The sequence below is a fragment of the Heterodontus francisci genome, chromosome 3 (assembly GCF_036365525.1).
Source record: "Heterodontus francisci isolate sHetFra1 chromosome 3, sHetFra1.hap1, whole genome shotgun sequence".
In the NCBI taxonomy this organism is placed as follows: Eukaryota; Metazoa; Chordata; class Chondrichthyes; order Heterodontiformes; family Heterodontidae; genus Heterodontus; species Heterodontus francisci.
In genome coordinates, this window is record NC_090373.1 from 109908361 (window position 1) to 109928613 (window position 20253).

The 20253-nt window shown below is 43.5% G+C and overlaps 1 protein-coding gene across 1 annotated transcript in view; it reads left to right on the top strand.

Annotated features, from left to right (window-relative positions):
* The window catches only part of man1a1 (mannosidase, alpha, class 1A, member 1), a 511026-nt gene that overhangs the window by 474012 nt on the left and 16761 nt on the right, over positions 1-20253 (top strand). The window contains exons 8-10 of the mRNA XM_068025440.1: positions 5991-6106; positions 10146-10365; positions 11794-11966. Coding sequence (XP_067881541.1) covers positions 5991-6106; positions 10146-10365; positions 11794-11966 — 509 coding nt within the window. The remainder of the gene's footprint in view (positions 1-5990; positions 6107-10145; positions 10366-11793; positions 11967-20253) is intronic.

Here is a 20253-nt window from a genome sequence, read left to right on the forward strand (position 1 = left end):
CTGCTGTATAGCTGCCTGTAGGGAGTGTATTACAGTGACCCAGAATGACTGGATCTTCAATTTTCCTTATGTCCATGTGGGGAATTGCCTGACACAGGGAAGTTCCATAGTCCTCTTAATTGATTTTTGTTGTCATGGTGTTCCAAATTTTGTTTGTTGGAAGTATGTGTTGAGTGAAGTTTGTGCATAATGATTCATTACTGCCAATTGTCTTTTTCCATATTTTCTACTATAACTAAAGTGCACTACAATTAGGAATAATTGCAACCAATAATGCACTGCATCTTTTCATGACCTTCAGGACATTGCTTTTGTATCTTGAGCATTTGTGTAGTTGGCAATATTTCTGATCTTAATGCAGGAATCTGCTGATGTTTTTGCATTCCCTTTCAAATTAACTTGCGTAAAAACAACACATTTTTGTAACAGAATTTCTATTTATTTTAAACTCAACTTCTGACTACTGCCCAGGTGCATTGGTGGAGGGTGCTTGACCTTTGCTCTTATCCAGCAAGCACAAAGTTCTTCCAGCCTGTGTGGATGAGGGCAAAGTCTGCACGGTGGATGAGCAAACTGAATTTGGCACCATCAACTCTCCCCCAGGGGTTCAGTGATATAGTTCCTTCCTGGTGTGGAGTTGGACACTGTAATAGGTGATCCTGTGTAAAATCCATTTCAAATGGAGGGAGTGAAAAGGAATAAAAGCAAAATACTGCAGATGCTGGAAATCTGAAATAAAAACAAGAAATGCTGGAAATACTCAGGTCTGGCAGCATCTGTGGAGAGAGAAGCAGAGTTAACGTTTCAGGTCAGTGACTCCCCTTCAGGAGTGAAAAGGAACATGGTCGTGGTAAGGGACAGTATAGGTAGGGAGATAGATACTGTTTTCTGCAGCCATGACTGCGAGTTCTGAAGGTTGTGTTGTCTGCCTGGTGCCAAGGTTAAAGACATCTCCTCGCGACTAGAGAAGAACTTGGAATGGGAGACGGAGAATCGAGTCATCGTGGTCCATGTCCAAACAGAAAGCAAAAAGTAGGAATAATTGGGTTATTTTCAGGATGGCAGGCTGTTACTAGTGGGGTATTGCAAGGATCAGTGTTTGGGCCACAGCTGTTTACAATATATATAAATGACTTGGATATGGGGACCAATTGTAATATTTCCAAATTTGCAGATGACACAAAACTAGGAGGGAGTGTAAATTGTGAGGTGGATGCAAAAGGGGATTTGGACAGGCTAAGTGAATGGGCAGGAACATGGCAGATGGACTATAATGTCAATACGTGAAGTGATCCACTTTGGTAGAAAAAGCAAAAAGGCAGAGTATTTCTTAAATGGTGAGAGGATGACAAGTGTTGATGTCCAAAGAGACTAAACCCTGGGATGGCGGATTGTCTTAGGAGAAGAGATTGCAGAAAGTGGGCCTGTATTCTGTAGAGTTTTGAAGAATGAGAGGTGATCTCATTGAAATTTACAAAATTCTCACAGGGCATGACAGGGTAGATGTGGATAGTATGTTGCCTCTGGCTGGAGAGTCTAGAACCAGGGGACACAGTCTCAGAATAAGGGGTAGGCCATTTAAGACTGAGATGAGGAAGAAATTCTTTACTCAGAGGGTGGTGAATCTGTGGAATCTTTTGCCCCAGAGGGCTGTGGAGGCTCGATCATTGAGCATGTTCAAGACAGAAATAGATAGATTTCTGAATACTAATGAAATCAAGAGATATGGAGATAGTGGGGGAAAATGGCACAGAGGTAGATGATCAGACATGATCTGTTTTAATGGCGGAGCAGGCTCGATGTGCCAAATGGGCTACTGCTGCTCCTATTTCCTATGATCCTATGTAGAAACCAAAAAATAAGGTAGAATTAGAAATGAGATTCTGTTGAGAGAGTTTGTGGAACTGGGCTCTAAATTAAGATACAGAATGTCTCAGGTAATAATCTCTGGATTGTTACCGAGCCACGTGCAAATTGGTATATGGCATACCTGTTAGAAGTTAAATGCGTGGCTGGATGAGTGATATGGGAAGCAGGGGCTTCAATTCATGGAGGACTGGCGCCAGTACTGGGGAAAGAGAGCTGTTCCATTGGGATGGGCTCCACTTAAATCGGTCTGGCGCCAGTGCTTTTGTGAATCAAATAACTAGGGTGTTAGATAGGACTTTAAACTAATGAAGGGGTTGTTGGAGTATTCCGGAAAGGCTGAATTCAAAAACGGAAAGAGAAATGTCTAGGTTGTAGAGCACAGTCGTGTTTTTGATTTTAAAAAAAAGTAAGCAGAGTGTGTCAGAAAGGGGCAGGCAGTTTTACAAAGGTAATAGGGCATTAATGACTAAGGTGACATTGGGAAAAAATAGAAAAAAGTTGCATCTGAATGCATGAAGCGTTCACGATAAAAGAGATGAATAAATAGTGCATATAGAAATAAATGGGTTTGATGTAATTACCATTATGAAAAAGTGGTTACAGAGGGACCAAGGTTGGGAACTAAATATTCCAGGATATTTGACTGTTAGAAGAGACGGACAAAATGGTAAAGGTTTTTTTGGGGCAGTGGAGGGCCGTGGTGATGGGTGGCAGAGAGAGAAAGTATCTTAGCTCAGAAAATAAGAGGTAGAATCAGTGTGGGTGGAGCATAGAAACAACAAAGGGCAGAAAGCATTGGTGGGAGTTGTTTATAGGCCCCCTAATTGTAGTGTGGGGCAGAATATAAACCAAGAAATTAGAGGAGCTTGTAACAAGAATAATGCAGCAATCATGGAGGACTTTTCTCTACCAAGACTGGGCAAACCAAATTTGCAGTAATTAGTGTAGAGGTTGAGTTTATGGAATGCATTCAAGATAGTTTTCTGGATCAGTATGCTGAACTAACTAGGGAATAGGCTTTTTTTTAGATTTAATTTTGTGTAATGAGACAGGGTTAATTAATGACTTTATAGTAAAGGGGAAGAGTGATCATTATATGTTAGAATTTGATACTAAGTTTGAGAATGATTTAGTTAAGTACAAAACTAGACTAATTCTGAACAAAGTAAACTACATAGATATGAGGGGTGAGTTGGCTTAGGTAGATGGGAAACTAGATTAAAAGATATGGTAGACAATCAATGGCATACATTTAAAGAAATAATTCAGAATTTGCAATTAATATGCATTTCCCAAAACCAAAAATCGCTACAGGAAAAGTGGTCCAACTGTGGCTAACAAAAGAAGTTAAAGACAGTATCAGATTAAAAGAAGAGACTTAAAATAATGCCAAAAAAGTAGTAAGCCTGAGATTTGGGAGGATTTTTAAATTCAGCAAAGGAGGACCAAGAAATTGTTAGAGAAATAGAAAATAGAATGTGAGATTAAACTAGCAAGAGACATAAAAACATTGTAAAAAAAACTTCTGTTGGTACATAAAAAGGAAGACATTTGCAAAAGGAAATGCTTATTCTTTACAGGCAGAGATGGGAGAAATTATAATGGGGAATATGGAAACGGTAGAGACATTAGTATTGTCCAATTTTGGGCATCACACTTTAGGAAGGGTGTGAAGGCATTGGAGAAGGTGCAGAAAAGAGTTATGAGAATGGTTCTGGGGATGAGAGACTTCAGTTACAAGGATAGAATGGCGAAGCTGAGACTCTTCTTAGAGAAAAGAAAGTTGAGAGGAAACTTGATAGAGGTGTTCAAAATTATGAAGGGCAGAGTAGAAAGGGAGAAATTTATCCCACTGGCAAAAGGGTCAAGAACCAGAGGACATCGATTTAAGGTGATTGGCAAAAGAACCAGAGGCAACATGAGGAAAAACTTTTTAACGCAGTGAGTGGTTAAGATCTGTAATATATTGCCCGAGAGTCCAGTTGAGGCTGCTTCAGTCGTGGCTTTCAAAAGGGAATAAGAAAATTATCTAAACAGGAAAAATAAATTGCAGAAATACGGGTAATAGGCAAGGGAGTGGGACTAGTTGAGTTGCTCTTACAGAGGCTGGCACAGACACAACAGGCTTTATAAATGGCATCCTTTTATGCTGTAACCATTCTATGACTTTATGATTAAGCGAATACTTTGTATCTGTCTGTCAGAAGACAGAAATATGCCGGAAGTAATGGGACACCAAGTATCTAGTGAGAATGAGGAGCTTTGAGAAATGGTACTGGAGAAATTAATGGGACTAAGGGGCAACAAATGCCCTGAACCTGATGGCCCACACCTGAGGGTTTTAAAAGAGGTAGGTACAGAGATAGTAGATGCACTGGTTTTGATCCTCCAGAATTCCCTCGACTTTAAAATAGTCTTCGTGGATTGGAAGGTAGCAAGTATGTAACCCTGCTATTCAAGAAAAGAGGGAGAGAGAAAATAAGGAACTTTAGACTGTTATCAGTCATAGGGAAAATGCGAGAATCTACTATAAAAACGCCATAGCATGCAAGGCTATGGGCCAGGTGCTGGAAAATGGGATTAGAATAGTTAGGTGCTTGATGGGCGGCACAGACACGATGGGCTGAAGGGCCTGTTTCTGTGCTGTATAACTCTATGACTCTATAATCGACATGATAACTGGCCACTTAAAAAAAAAATTATATGATTAGGCAGCGTCAACACCAATTTATGAAAGGGGAATTGTGTTTGACAAATCTGTTCAAATTTTTTGAGGATGTAACTTGCAGGGTAGATAAGGGGGAACCAGTGTATTTAGATTTTAAAAACATTCGATAAGTTGCCACACAAGAGGTTATTATGCAAAATTAGGACTGATGGGATTGGGAATAATATGTTAGCATGCTTTGAGGATTGTTTAACGGACAGGAAACAGGGACTAGAACTAAAAAGGTCATTTTGCCATCTTTTTAACGAAAACTACTAGAATTGTCTGGTGTAATTAATTTGTAAGGATCTGCATGTGAAGACAAACAAGTACAGGCCCTGAAATCAAATAAAATGAATGTTCAAACAGCTGAGGTAGATTAGTAGTGTTTTTAATACAGTATGTAGACAGATGCTTTTATTTTTATAGGTCTATACGGATGTGATATTGTGCTCATTGACAATCTAAGAATGCAGTTATACTGCCACTTCTGTAGTGATGTGAAACATTTTCAGCTGAACGTTGATGTGAATGTGGCTGTATAACCCATGACTAAAGTTAAGTTTGGGCTAGATACTGTGTGGAATAGTGCAGTGTGAATCCCTGTTATAAAAAGATGGGATTAAGCAGTCCATAGAGTCTCGAAGCTATTTTCAAAAATTACTACGGAGTCTTTTATAATGTTTGGCAGAAGCAGCCCATGCTGCCTGCACTCTGAAACCTTAAAATTAACTGTCCTGATAGGCTCCACAGACCCGTTTCCTGGCAGGCAGGGTGTGATTGAAGCCCACATATACCTCTAATGTTTTCCAGCCGCACTTCCTACTCTGCATAGCTGCAGCCTTAAGCTAGAAAATGTACCAAAGTTATGTTTGAAAACATGTACAGCCGTAACATTGCAAAAAAAAGTGCAGCTGTTCTGTCATTGATCACATAATCTGACTTTGATTGGGTATTAGAACTTTTCATGTCATGTTTAGCTGTGGCAGGAGAATAACACCTAGCTGCAACTGTCTTGTGGGTGCCAATTTTAATATGTTGGGTCAGCTTAGAAAAGGAGCAGTGATTGTTTTTGTTTAAATTATTAAACACATTAATAGTTGGAACTTAATTGGCAGGTTAGCTTCTTTAAGCCTAACCAAGTAATGTCCTTGAGTGTTGAGCAGAAATGGGTTTTACTGTTTTGTAGGAATGGTTAATTAAATATTATGAAATCCTGCTTCATATAACAAGAAAACAAAGGTTTTAGATCCGTGCTTGTATTTATGTCTCATTTTCTGGTATAGTCCATAACATTAGTTAACATATGAACTGTCAGTAATGTGCTGTATGTGCGTGAATGATTTTATAACCTCGTTTGCTTCATGTGGAGATGTCTTCTGGATCATGCTGGTTTATATAACTGGTCTTTCAGATCACGTATCTGTTGGAGGACTTGGAGACAGCTTTTATGAATATTTGCTCAAGGCCTGGCTGATGTCAGATAAGACTGACGAAGAAGCCCGGAAAATGTATTATGATGCAGTTCAGGTAAACAGAGCATTTTAATCTTCTATCTAGTCTCTTGGTAATACAAATGTGCACATGGTTTCATAAAACAAAAAGTGATGCTGCAAATGTGAAACATTTAGTACTTATATCTGACTAATTATACATTACAAACTGATTAGATAATGGTTTTGTAACTTTGATAAATAAGTTACATTGAAATGCTGTTTTTAAGAAAAAAACTTGTGTATATATTTTCTTTGCCTGTTTGTTACAGAATAATATAGTAACCTGTCTTAATTTATGAATTTATTACATATCAAATTATATTGTGCAGAGCACTCTAATATTACAAAAGACTCACTTTAATGAAATAAAAAGTTAGCCATGTAGTAAATAGAATGATTAATGAATTCAGTTAAACAATGAAGGCTTTATGTATTATTAATTATGATAAATTGCTAATTCTAGGTTACAATATTATCTGTAATTTTTGCTAGGAATTTTTATATGTAAAGTGTTGTAAAAAAAAAATCATGAACTGATTGTTATGGAGTCATAACGGCACAGAAGAGGGCCATTGAGTCCATGCTGGCTCTCTGCAGAGCAATCCAATCAGTCCCATTCCTCGACTCTATCCCCGTAGCCCTGTAAGTTTATTTCCCTCAAGTGTCCATCCAATTTCCTTCTGAAATCATTCATCGTCTCTGCTCCCACCACCTTCATAGGCAGTGAGTTCCAAGTCATTACCACTCGCTGCGTAAAGTCCTTCCTCACATCCCCCCAGCATCCCCTACCCAAAATCTAAAATCTGTCACCCCTAGTCCTTGTGCCTTCAGCTAATGGAAACAGCTTTTCTTTGTCTACCCTATCCAAACCTGTCAGAATCTTGTACAGCTCTATCAAATCACCCCTTAATCTCCTTTGCTCCTAGGAGAACAAACCCAGCTTCTCCAACCTAACATTGTAGCTAAAATCCCTCATCCCTGGAACCATTTTGGTAAATCTCATCTGCACCCGGTCAAGGATCTCACATTCTCCCTGAAGTGTGGTGACCAGAACTGGTCGCAATACTCTAGTTATGGCCGAGCCAGAGCTTTATAAAGCTTCAGCTTAACCTCCCTGCTTTTGTACTCAATGCCTCTATTTATGAAGCCCAAGATCCCATATGCTTTGCTAGCTACTCTCTGTGTGCACTGCTACCTTTAAAGATGTATGCACATGAACCCCCAGGTCCATCTGTTCCTGTACACTCTTCAGAACTGTACCATTAAGTCTATATTGCCTCTCCCTATCCCTTTTTGCCAAAATGCATCACCTCCTATTTCTCTATTATATTCCATCTGTCACTTATCTGCCCATTCTGTTAGCCTATCTATGTCCTGTTGCAGTCGATTAATATCATCCTCACTGTCTGCTGCACCTCCAAGTTTGGTGGTATCAGCAAATTTTGAAATTTTACTTTGTAGTCCAAAATCCAAGTCATTTATATATGTCAAAAAAGCACTGAACTTTGGGGAACACCACTGTCTACCATCCTGCAGTCTGAAAAACAGCCATTTACCACGACTCGCTGTTTTCTGTCCTTAAGCCAATTTTTTATCCAAGCTGACATTGACCCTTCTGTTCCATGAGCCTCACTTTTGTTGACCAGCCTTTCAAGTGGTACTTTGTCAAAGGATTTCTTGAAATCCATATAGACAACATCCATTGCTTTCTTCTCTCTATCTTCTCACCAGTGAAGAAGAAACCGATTAGCTGGCCATCAATCTCATTGCTGTTTGTGGGGCCTTGCTTTACTTTTCAAAAGTACAACATTGTTTACAGAGCACTTTAGCATGTTCTGAGGGTGTGTGAAGTACTATATAAATGCAATTACTTTTTTCAGACAAAATTAAATATCTACTTTTTGTTTAGGTTGTGCTTGCTGGCAATGAGACCGCTAGGTGGTACAGTACTGGCACGTGCGCTAATGCAGCCTCATCGACTGAAACGTCACTGGTCGGGATTTTACAAAGCTCCTGACATTGGGCTCAGTCGTGGGGCGTGGGTGGGGGGAGGGGGGGTGCCAGAAGATCATTCCGGCAGTGGCCCGCCACGGAACCCAACGACGGGAAGGCAAGGCCCGATCTTCACGGCGACGGTGAGGCCCCCCACCCCGCCGCTCAGTAACGGGACCTGTATTAAAATATTAACATTAGCAGACTGCATACATTTAAATAAAATTGACTCCAATCTTACCATCGGGCCACGATCCTCTGAGTGGCAGCCGGCATTCACGTGCCTTCACTTTCCCGTCTAGGGAAAGCAGGCGCCGCGGTGTTGGGGAAGGGGGAAATTAAGATTTATAGTGCGGGGGGGGAACGGGGGGATGGAGTCAAATTTACATCATTTTGGGATGGTGGGAAGGGGTTTGTTCAGTTTGGGGTGGGTGAGGGGGAGGTCAAGTGCTTTACTAGGGGAGAGGGCAAATAATGAATGTTCTTGTTATTGAGGGGTGGGAAAGGGGTGGCAGATTTTTAATCAGTACAGTGGGGGGAGGGGTATAACAAATTTAAATTAGCGCTTTAGGGCTTTAAAAATGGCACCAGCGTCTGCACACAGTCTGAGAGCCCACCCCCTCCATGTGAATGGGTTGGGGGCAGCCTGACCAGCATATTATCGTGGGCTGCCACGAGATGGAGCGCAGTGGCAAGGCGGCGCACGGCCCGACTTTTTTTCACCCACCGCCGCTCCTGGCGGCAGGTGCATAAAATCCACCTCACTGTCTCTGACATCTCAGGCAGCTGCCAGTAATAAATATAGCGCTGTTCAATTTAACACAAAAAATGAATTGAACCCAAACTCCCTCACTGTCAATGGCTGCAGTCACCGCCTCCATCCACCCCCCCCCCCCCCATCACACAGTACCCCGCTCCCTTCCACAATCAGCGCCCCAATCATTGCATTCAGTTTCCCGCTGCCTACGACGAGTGCCACTTCTCTTCGTCGCTCCCTCCAGTGCCCGTCTTCTCGCCACTCCCTTCCACCGCTCCCAACTGCACCCGTCCGCTCACCACTCCCTTCCACCACTCCCAACTGCACCCGTCCACTCACCACTCCCTTCCACTGCTTCCGACTGCTCGCCGCTCCCTCCTACGCCCATCTGCTCGCGGCTCCCTCCTGCTACCGACTGCTCGCCACTGCCTCCTGTGCCCCTCAGCTCGTCGCTTTCTCCCGCCGCTTAGAGAAGCGGTGGGGGTGACAAGGCTGGGAACAAGCGGCGAGTAGACGGATGCGGGTGGGAGTGGGGAAGAGAAGCGATGATTGAGGCGGCGATCACGACTTATGAAGGGTGAGGCAATGCTCAGACATCATTATGTGGCGACGTCACCACGCACATGCACAGATTCATACTGGCAAGCTGGCAAATGTTTGGATGCGCTGATGAGTTGGCGATTGCTCTGCACATGCTCTGAGTGGTTTTGTTTATTCATTCAGAGGCATACAGCAATTGTGTTCATTAACTCAGCAATTCAGGCAAATTTGCAGCAGTCCTAATTTTCTTTTACTGAATATTAATGCAGCTGCTGGAAGGGAATTAATGTGTATTTTTTTCAAAAAGTAGGTATTTTGTTTCATTGAAGTACGAGATTTCTTTTTCTTAAAATAATTTGAATGTTGGAGTTGACAGCAAATAAATGGTTGAAAATAGTCCAATGGCAAAAGTGGTATTGCAATAGTATCAAACTACCCTAGAAACCACACTGGAAATAAAGGGGTCTGGTGAATGGTTCTTAACTGAATCCAGCTCCCATTTAGAGTGTTTTGCTGGATGATTTTGGAAGAGTATTAACTGTTTGTGTTTGGTGATCTCAGCATCACTGCAGCTCACAGCAATGGGTGGTTCATTAATGGAGAAAAATGAACAGTAATTCAAAGTGGCCAAAGTATTGCTAACTCTGATAAAACTGGCAATAACAGTGCAGTGAAAGAACCATGTGCATACTAGAAGTTTGCTTATGACCAGACTAATTGTTCATATTGCAGCAAAATATTTGACCTGGAAAACATTTTAAGCAACATTTCATTATTCACTTAGGCAATTGAGACCCATTTGATTAGAAAATCCAATGGAGGCCTTAAATATATTGCTGAATGGAAAGGTGGATTACTTGAGCACAAGATGGGACATCTGACGTGTTTTGCTGGAGGAATGTTCGCACTAGGGGCAGATGGTGCCCCTGAAGAAAGAAGTGGTCATCACATGGAACTGGCTGCTGAGATTGCACGTACTTGCCATGAGTCTTATGACCGTTCAGGTAGGCCCATCTGTTTAATGTCAGTGGTGAAGTTAATTTACTTTTATTCTCAACAATTTTTTTTCCCATTCCCAAGAAGTTGATCCTTTGCTGAGGTGCTCAGTTGTCCATTGGCAACTTTTCCAATTGTTCATTGTTCACACATGAACCATTATCAGTGAATATCAACAGCTAATTCAACCGCAGGAAGCATCATGGGTGACAGCAGGATCAGGTGTAGCTATCATTTACACAGGCACAATTCCATAAGGATCGTCAAAATACTTAAAATACAGAGCATGGAAACAGCCCAGTCAGCCCCATCCATTTGTCATGTTGTTTACTGTCCATAGTAATGAGGAGCAGGAGCCCTGGTCACTTTTTCTTACCATAGGGCATTAAAGCTAGTCTTAGCAAACCCTGATGCCATTTCATTCTTCTACTTGTGCATATTTTTCCGAATAACACTCTCGTCATAAGTATGCTGCAGCAGATGGTAGCAAGGATGGTGAGGCACAGCATGTTATTCCTTCCTGCTGTATTTTTGCTAAGGATAAAAACTCCGGGCATGCGGAAGGATTAAAGTAGGCGCAGAAGCAGGACTTAGATTTATGGGTACCTAACATGAGGGGAGAATTTGGGCCTGGATTCATAGGGAAGACTGCCTCCAAAAAATGCCATTTAACTAATATTAAACAGGAAATGAAGGTCAAGGAAATTATACGTTTAAATGAGCTCGTCTAGGTTAGAAGTGTAAATAAGAGAGCGGAACACTTTTCCTCATGCAATATGGAAAACCATAAGACGATCTGCTGTGTAGTTAAAGCAAATTGCCATTAGTCAGTGGGTTTAATTGTATTAATGATGTCTTTACTGTAAGAAAGAGAGATTTTCACTATCTGTTCACCACTTCTGCCAGGCCCTTGATGGCGTCTCTGTTGTCAGCCTGCTTATCTGACGTTCAGCTCTGGATGCACTGCAATTTCTTCCAGTTAAACTTTAAGACGGCAGAAGCCATCATCTTTGGCACCCCACCACTAACTGCTATCCTATTGGCAATTTGAAAATTGCAAATGAGAACCAAGACCAGATAAAAAGTCTCCAACCTTGAACAGATCATTTTAGCATTCTGTTTTATACTCATCCCTCCCTCAGTTGTTTTGAGCAAAATGTCAGTATTTAAAGATTCTAATTAAGCTTTGTGATATCATAAACCATTTCTATTCACAGAAATTTGTGTTTCCTTACTTATTTATAATCAAGCTATTTTTCATGTAATTTCTGAATCAAACACCTTTCTGAGGAGAACAGTTTTAAAAGTTACTCATTTCAAATTTGTTACATAACAGTTTTGGAGCAAATTAATTTGATATGTATTAGCATCTCAACTGAAATGTACATATTATTTGTTACATGGTTAAATTCTGTAAGCCTACACTTAATTTCCAGCCACAAAATTAGGTCCTGAGGCCTTCAGGTTTGATGGCGGTGTTGAAGCTATTGCAACAAGACAAAATGAGAAATATTACATTCTGCGTCCTGAAGTCATTGAGACACACATGTACATGTGGAGGCTAACCCACGACCCCAAGTACAGGCAGTGGGGTTGGGAAGCTGTTCAGGTATGTGAATTTCTCTCTACCTTAGTAGGATACCATAGATTTGGCAGCAGTGTGGTTTTTCTATTCATAAGTTATATTTCCACGATTATGAGTAGTAGCTACTGTTACAAGACCAGTTTTTTTTTCATGATCCATTTGGCCCTCATCTGGTCATCATCCTATGAGAGAGAAAAACTCAATGGCGGCTAAATTGGATAGTCCCCAAAAATGGGCATGGGGATTGCGCAGTACAATTAACCTGTGTTCATTGATTGCAGCGCAGGCATCACACCATGCTCATTTGAATGAGCTGTGTGTATAGCCAGTGCTAACAGCACTGTTCATTGCCCAGACACATCAGCAGGGGGTCAATATCATGAATGGCTAGCCTGCGCTGCTTAAAAGGTGCATTGTAGCTGGAACAGGTGCTGGGAGTCAAAGTTGAAAAGAACTTGACCTGGGAAAGAGTGAGCAATGGCACAGCAGGGGGGGGGGGGGGAGAGAGAGAGAGAGCTCCAAGGTTTTTGAATGTCACACTGGAGGTCTTGGACAAGGTGGAAAGGAGGAGAGACGCCTATCCGCAGGAGACCCTCCAGACAAACGGTCAAAAGGCAGTGGGAGCAGAGAGCCATGGAGGTCAATACCAGGAGTCAAGCCCCAAGGACTTAGATGCAGTGCCACCAAAAGTTCAGTGGCCTCACACAAATGATCAAGGTCAGTCAATGCATCTTTTTTTTTAGAACATTACAGCGCAGTACAGGCCCTTCGGCCCTCGATGTTGCGCAGACCTGTGAAACCATCTGACCTACACGATTCCATTTTCATCCATATGTCTATCCAATGACCACTTAAATGCCCTTAAAGTTGGCGAGTCTACTACTGTTGCAGGCAGGGCGTTCCACGCCCCTACTACTCTCTGAGTAAAGAAACTACCTTTAACATCTGTCCTATATCTATCACCCCTCAACTTAAAGCCATGTCCCCTCGTGTTTGCCATCACCATCCGAGGAAAAAGACTCTCACTATCCACCCTATCTAACCCTCTGATTATCTTATATGTCTCTATTAAGTCACCTCTCCTCCTCCTCCTCTCCAACGAAAACAACCTCAAGTCCCTCAGCCTTTCCTCGTAAGACCTTCCCTCCATACCAGGCAACATCCTAGTAAATCTCCTCTGCACCCTTTCCAAAGCTTCCACATCCTTCCTATAATGCGGTGACCAGAACTGCACGCAATACTCCAGGTGCGGTCTCACCAGAGTTTTGTACAGCTGCAGCATGACCTCGTGGCTCTGAAACTCGATCCCCCTACTAATAAAAGCTAACACACCATATGCCTTCTTAACAGCCCTATTAACCTGGGTAGCAACTTTCAGGGATTTATGTACCTGGACACCAAGATCTCTCTGTTCATCTACACTACCAAGAATCTTCCCATTAGCCCAGTACTCTGCATTCCTGTTACTCCTTACAAAGTGAATCACCTCACACTTTTCCGCATTAAACTCCATTTGCCATCTCTCAGCCCAGCTCTGCAACTTATCTATGTCCCTCTGTACCCTACAACATCCTTCAAATGCCATATCCTACTAACTGCACCACTAGTCACAATCACTGCACCTCCATCACTCAGTGGCAAATGGAGCTAAATTTGGTGAAGTGTGAAGTGGAATAGAGAGAGAGAGAGAGACCCCCACTTGGGTCTGCACGTGTCAGAGTCCAGGTGCTTCTCCTTTCTCTGCTGCAGAAAGACACAAGCCTAAAACCACAGATGGGGAGGGGCTTGTCGCATGGCAGTCACTCAATCATTCAAACATAGCAGTTAGCAGTATTTCTCTCTTGCTAAAGAGAGCAGGTAGTTCCTTTAAACTTCCTGGGTCTTGGTTCTTGGTGGGGCACGAGAAGACATTTTGTCTCCCTCCTCACAAGCATTGCAGTGTTGCAAATTCGGTAGCTATCTTAAGCTGCCAGCAAAGTCATCCTTTTAGCTGGTCGTCTTAAAAATGTCTTTTAAAAAAATATATATAAATTTAGATCTCCAGTCAGTGGATTAAAGAAAATTACCAGTCGACAAAGCACATTGGCGTAGCACCTCCCCACCATGCAGAATGAAATGTGACAACAGGAACATTTCATTGAGGTCACAAATTAAAAAGAAATTGTACACACACCCTCAACAGTCTCACTGTCCTAGTCGTGCTCTGGTTTAATTTTTTTTCATCCGGGATGGTTCTGTGCTGAGCTAAACCCTAGATAAAGCATCAGCTATCACATTGGGATCAAGGGATATGGGGAGAAAGCAGGAACAGGGTACTGAATTAGACAATCAGTCATGATCTTTTTTGAATGGCGGAGCAGGCACTAAGGGCCGACTGGCCTACTCCTGCTCCTATTTTCTATGTTTCTATTGTTTTTCCCTGCAATGTGGATGATCATTAGGTGGTAAGGGTGCAGAAGGGAAGCAGGCTCCAACGAAAAAGCCTTACATGATAACTTTTGAATTTCTCTACAATGGTTAAAGGATTATGGTTGATATAGGCTACTGTTTCTCAATCAAACTTTTTGAGAGCCAGCAACAGTCCCAGGGCTTCATTCTCCACATTAGTGTATCTCCTTTGATTTTTTTTTCAATTTGTTGGAGAAGTACGCAACTGGTCTCTCAATGATCATCATCTTGGAGCAGGACGGCACCTACTCCTAGGTCACTAGCATCCACTGCCACTTAAATGGTTTGTTAAATTTGGAGCTGCCAGCACTGTTTCATTGCTTAAGGTGGCTTTCGGCCTTTCAAAAGCTGTTTGGCACCTCTCTGACCACACTACCTTTGTTTCTTTCTGTAACAAGTCTGTCAGTGGGGCGGGTATAGTGCTGAAGATTGGGACAAACTTGCGGTAAAACCTACACATCCCCAAAAATCGCATTATTTCCCGTTTGGTCGTGGGGACAGGGAAATCTATCAGCGCCTGTACCTTTGCTTCTCTAGGCAACTTTCTCCCTTGAACCACAGTATGCCCTAGGTAGGTTACTTGAGCTTTAGCGAACTCGCTCTTGGCAAGATTTACCACAAGGTCAGCCAACTGTAATCTTTGGAAGAGGGCTTCCCACATGTCACTATACACAAACAGATCATCCAGGTACACTACACAGTTGGGCAGGCCAGCGATTACCTGGTTTATCAGCTTTTGGAAGGTGGCTGGTGCATTTCTTAATCCAAAGGGCATCACCCGCCACTGGAATAAGCCATCTGGGGTGATAAAAGCTGAGATCTCTTTAGCTCGGGGGTTAATGGATCCTGCCAGTACCCTTTTAACAAATCTATTTCGGTTACGTAGGCAGCGTTTCCTACTCTACACAGTCTTCCAGGCAGGGAATTGGATAGGAATTAGCTCTGGTCACTGCATTAATTTTTCTGTGATCAATACAGAGCCTTGTTGAGTCATCAGGTTTGGGCACCAGCACAACTGCGGAACTCCAACTGCTCTGACTGGGCTCAATCAGTTTGTGCTCCAGCATATACTGAATTTCCTCCTGAACTTGGATCAGTTCCCTGAGACCTAGGCGATAGGGATTTTATTTTGTGGGAGAGGTCTCTCCGACATCCACATTGTGTTGGTTTTGGGTTGTGCACCCTGATTTGTCCCTGACGATCCCTTTAAACGCTGTGAAAAGCTTTGTTAGGTCCCCCCTCTGTTCTGCATTTAAATAGGAGAGTACGGTGTCTAATTTCCCTAGGGGGTTCGATTTGAGAACCCTCCAGGCCTCCCTCTAACTAATCCTCATTGTCCCTTTCACCTTCGTCTTTCCTGACTGCCTGACAGACCTGTGCTTGTTTGTCCCATTCCCGGCTGTGATACCGTTTTAACATACTGATGCTGCACAGCCTTTGCTTTTTCCTACAATCTGGGGTGTCAGCTATATAATTCACCTGACTAGTTCTCTTTACTGCTCTGTACGGGCCACTGAACTGGGCTTTCAATGGTTTTCCCTGTATTGGTAATAGCTCTAACACATGGTCTGCATGTTCTGGCCTTGGGACGGTTCATCTGTCTGCCTCTTCATAGTTGTCTGGGAGATTTTTAGGTGTTCCTGAGCCACTGCACAGGCTCTCGTGAGCCTTTCTCGGAACATAGAGACGTAGTCTGATAGGGAAGATTCGACCCTGTGTCAAAAACCTCCCCTTGATTAGTTTTAGTGGACCTCTCACCTCGTGGCCATAAACTGATTCAAAGGGACTAAAGCAAGTGGACTCATTAGGTGAGTCTCTGGTAGCAAATAGAAGAAATTCGTCCTTTTGTCCCAGTCATATGGGTACTGATAGCAGTATGCTCTGATTATTGTCTTTAGGGTCTGGTGGTACTGTTCTACAGCCCATTGTGACTGTGGGTGGTAGGCTGAGGACTTGAGCTGTGTTGTGCCCAGATTACCCATGACCTTTTGAAAAATACTGGACATAAAATTTGTGCCCTGATCTGACTGGATCTCAGCAGGCAGCCCATATCTGGTAAAGAATTGTGTTAGCCCCTTCACCACTACCTTGACAGTGATATTTTTTAAAGGAATAGCTTCTGGAAATCGGGTAGCCACATCCATAATGGTGAGAAGATATTGATAGCCCCCTCTTGTTTTCAGCAGGGGCCCCATACAATCTACCAGCACTCTGCTGAGTGGTTTCCCAAAAGCCGGTATGGGAATTAGGGGTGGAGGTTTTATTGCAGGTTGAGGCTTCCCCACAATTTGGCACGTGTGGCAAGTCTTAAAGAACACCACCACATCCTTGTGTAGTTGTGGCCAGTGAAAATGCTGCCTTGTAAGAGCTTGGAATTTTCTGATACCGACATGTCCAGCCATTGGAATCTCATGGGCTATTCTCAGTATTTCCCAATGGTATCTCGGCGGCACCACATCCTGGTGAACCACTGTCCACTCTTCATCTGCAGGTCGCTGAGGAGGTCCCCACTTCCTCATCAGCATCTCATTTTTAAATAGTAGCACTCTGGAACTCCCTCTGCTTCAGCTTGTGCAGTCTGTGCTAACATTTATAACCCTGGGTTGGCTTGCTGAGCCTTGACCAAGTAAGACCTGTTTAACCCATCCTTTGGGTCTTCTAACTTCCCAAAGAAGGTTTCCGATAACCAGACAGTAGGGTCATTTATGCAGTGAGTGGTTAGGGTCTGGAATGCACTTCCTGAGGGGGTGGTGGAGGCAGATTCAATCGAGGCCTTCCAAAGAGAAGTGGATAATTATCTGAAGAGAAAAAATTTGCAAGCTGTGGTGAAAAGGCAGGGGAGTGGGACTAGATGAGTTGCTCTTGCAGAGAGCTGGCACAAACATCTACCCGGCAATGTGGAAAATTGCCCAGGCATGTCCTGTACACAAAAAGCAGAACAAGTCCAACCCAGCCAATTACCACCCGATCAGTCTACTCTCAATCATCAGTAAAGTGATGGAAGGTGGCGCAGTGGTTAGCACCGCAGCCTCACAGCTCCAGCGATCCGGGTTCGATTCTGGGTACTGCCTGTGTGGAGTTTGCAAGTTCTCCCTGTGTCTGCGTGGGTTTCCTCCGGGTGCTCCGGTTTCCTCCCACAGCCAAAAGACTTGCAGGTTAATAGGTAAATTGGCCATTATAAATTGCCCCTAGAATAGGTAGGTGGTAGGGGAATATAGGAACAGGTGAGGACATAGTAGGAATATGGGATTAGTGTAGGATTAGTAATAAATGGGTGGTTAATGGTCGGCACAGACTCGGTGGGCTGAAGGGCCTGTTTCAGTGCTGTATCTCTAAATCTATAAATCTAAAATCTAAATCTAAACAGTGCCATCAAGCAGCACTTGCTTAGCAGTAACCTGCTTAGTGATGCTCAGTTTGGGTTCCGCCAGGGCCACTCGGCTCCTGACCTCATTACAGCCTTGGTTCAAACATAGACAAAACAGCTGAACTCGAGGTGAGGTGAGAGTGACTGCCCTTGACATCAAGGAGCCCTAGCAAAACTGGAGTCAATGGGAATCGGGGAAAACTCTCTGCTGGTTGGAGTCATACCTAGCGCAAAGGAAGATGGTTGTGGTTGTTGGAGGTCAATCATCTGAGCTCCAGGACATCACTGCAGGAGTTCCTCAAGGTAGTGTCCTGGGCCCAACCATCTTCAGCTGCTTCATCAATGACCTTCCTTCAATCATAAGGTCAGAAGTGGGGATGTTTGCTGATGATTGCACAATGTTCAGCACCATTCGCAACTCTTCAAATACTGAAGCAGTCCATGTAGAAATGCAGCAAGACCTGGACAATATCCAGGCTTGGGCTGATAAATGGCAAGTAACATTTGCCCCACACAAGTGCCAGGCAATGGCCATCTCCAACAAGAGAGAATCTAACCATCTCCCCTTGACATTCAAAGGCATTACCATCGCTGAATCCCCCACTATCAACATCCTAGGGGCTACCATTGACCAGAAACTGAACTGGAGTAGTCATATAAATATCATGACTATAAGAGCAAGTCAGAGGCTAGGAATCCTGCGGCGAGTAACTCACCTCCTGAGTCTCCAAAGCCTGTCCACCATCTACAAGGCACAAGTCAGGAGTGTGATGGAATACTCTCCACTTGTCTGGATGGGTGCAGCTCCAACAACACTCAAGAAGCTCGACACCATCCAGGACAAAGCAGCCCGCTTGATTGGCACACCATCCAGAAACATTCACTCCCTCCACCACCAATGCATAGTGGCAGCAGTGTGTACCATCTACAAGATGCACTGCAGCAATGCACCAAGGCTCCTCAGACAGCACCTTCCAAACCCGCGACCTCTACCACCTAGAAGGACAAGAGCAGCAGATGCATGGGAACATCACCACCTGCAAGTTCCCATCCAAGTCGCACACCATCCTGACTTGGAACTATATCACCGTTCCTTCACTGTCACTTGGTCAAAATCCTGGAACTCCCTTCCTAACAGCACTGTGGGTGTACCTACCTCACGTGGAGTGCAGCGGTTCAAGAAGACAGCTCACCACCATCTTCTCGAGGGCAATTAGGGATGGGCAATAAATGCTGGCATAGCCAGTGACGCCCACTTCCCATGAATGAATAAAAAAAACATGATGGACCGAATGGCCTCCTTCTGTGCTGTAACCATTCTGTGATTCTATCTGCCTGCAGTGCCAGTTCAGCCTTCTCTGACAGAGCTTGTTTGGCCACGGACTGGGTCACCACACAGTCATGAAAAATGTCAGGGACCTTTTCCTATAACTGTTCTGTCTCCCTGACCTCTTTTGGTCTTTCTAAAACCTCTGCGGAAACTACCACCTTCACCTCAGCCAGATCATTACCCAGGAACAGGTTGACCCCATCCACAGCTAGGGACAATCCCCACGTTACCAGTCCTGAAACTAGGTTGGACTCCAGGTGCACCTGCTATAAAGGTATGGGCATATACTTACCTCCCATACTATTTACTTGCACTCTAGCATTCAATACACTCTCTGGGGAAAAGGTCATGCCTTTTCCCAGCAGAAGGGATTGTGTGGCCCCTGTATCCCTAAGTAAGTATGACTATGGGCTTAGTCGCCTCACTCGAGGGGTATGGGGTCACTGTTCCTCCGGACATAAAACCCTGGTAACTCTCAAGAATTTTAAGTTTTCCCGCACACTCAGTAGTAGGTTTACTGGGATTTACTACCACAGTTAAAGCTACAGCCTGGTCTGCTGTGCTTTCCATCAGGGCCCCTTTTCCTTCACTGGTCTGGTGTACCCTGACTAAACCTTTGGAAGCAGTCAGCTCGAAGATGACCTGCCTTGTTACAATGGAAACATACAAGCTTTCGGGCGTCACTCCTGTTCTCAGCACCTTCCTTTTTGGCCTGACGAGGGCCCCCTCTGTTTCCAGCCCTCCCTTCTCGCTCACAGCTGTTCATCCTCCTATCACTCTCGCACCTTCTATCCTTTTCAGGTTATTAGAGGTGACTGGGGAAGGGTTTCCAAGGACTTGTGAATAAGTTGTTACTACCGAGGTGGGAGGAGTGTACTGTTTATTCTAGTTCCACTTCTCCACAGGTCACAACATATATTTAAATTTTTTCCCACTTACTGATATGGTCAATCATAGACTCTATTTTTATCCCAGAATAACCAACTAGGTTTCTTTAATAAACAACAAAAATTATCAGATTGTGGCATTGTGTTAATGTCACTTGACTAGCACTTCAGAGGCACAGGCTAATGCCTTGGGAACATGTGTTCAAATCCCACCACGGCAGCTGATGGAATTTCAATTCAATTAATTAAATTTTTGGGGCGGCACAGTGGTGCAGTGGT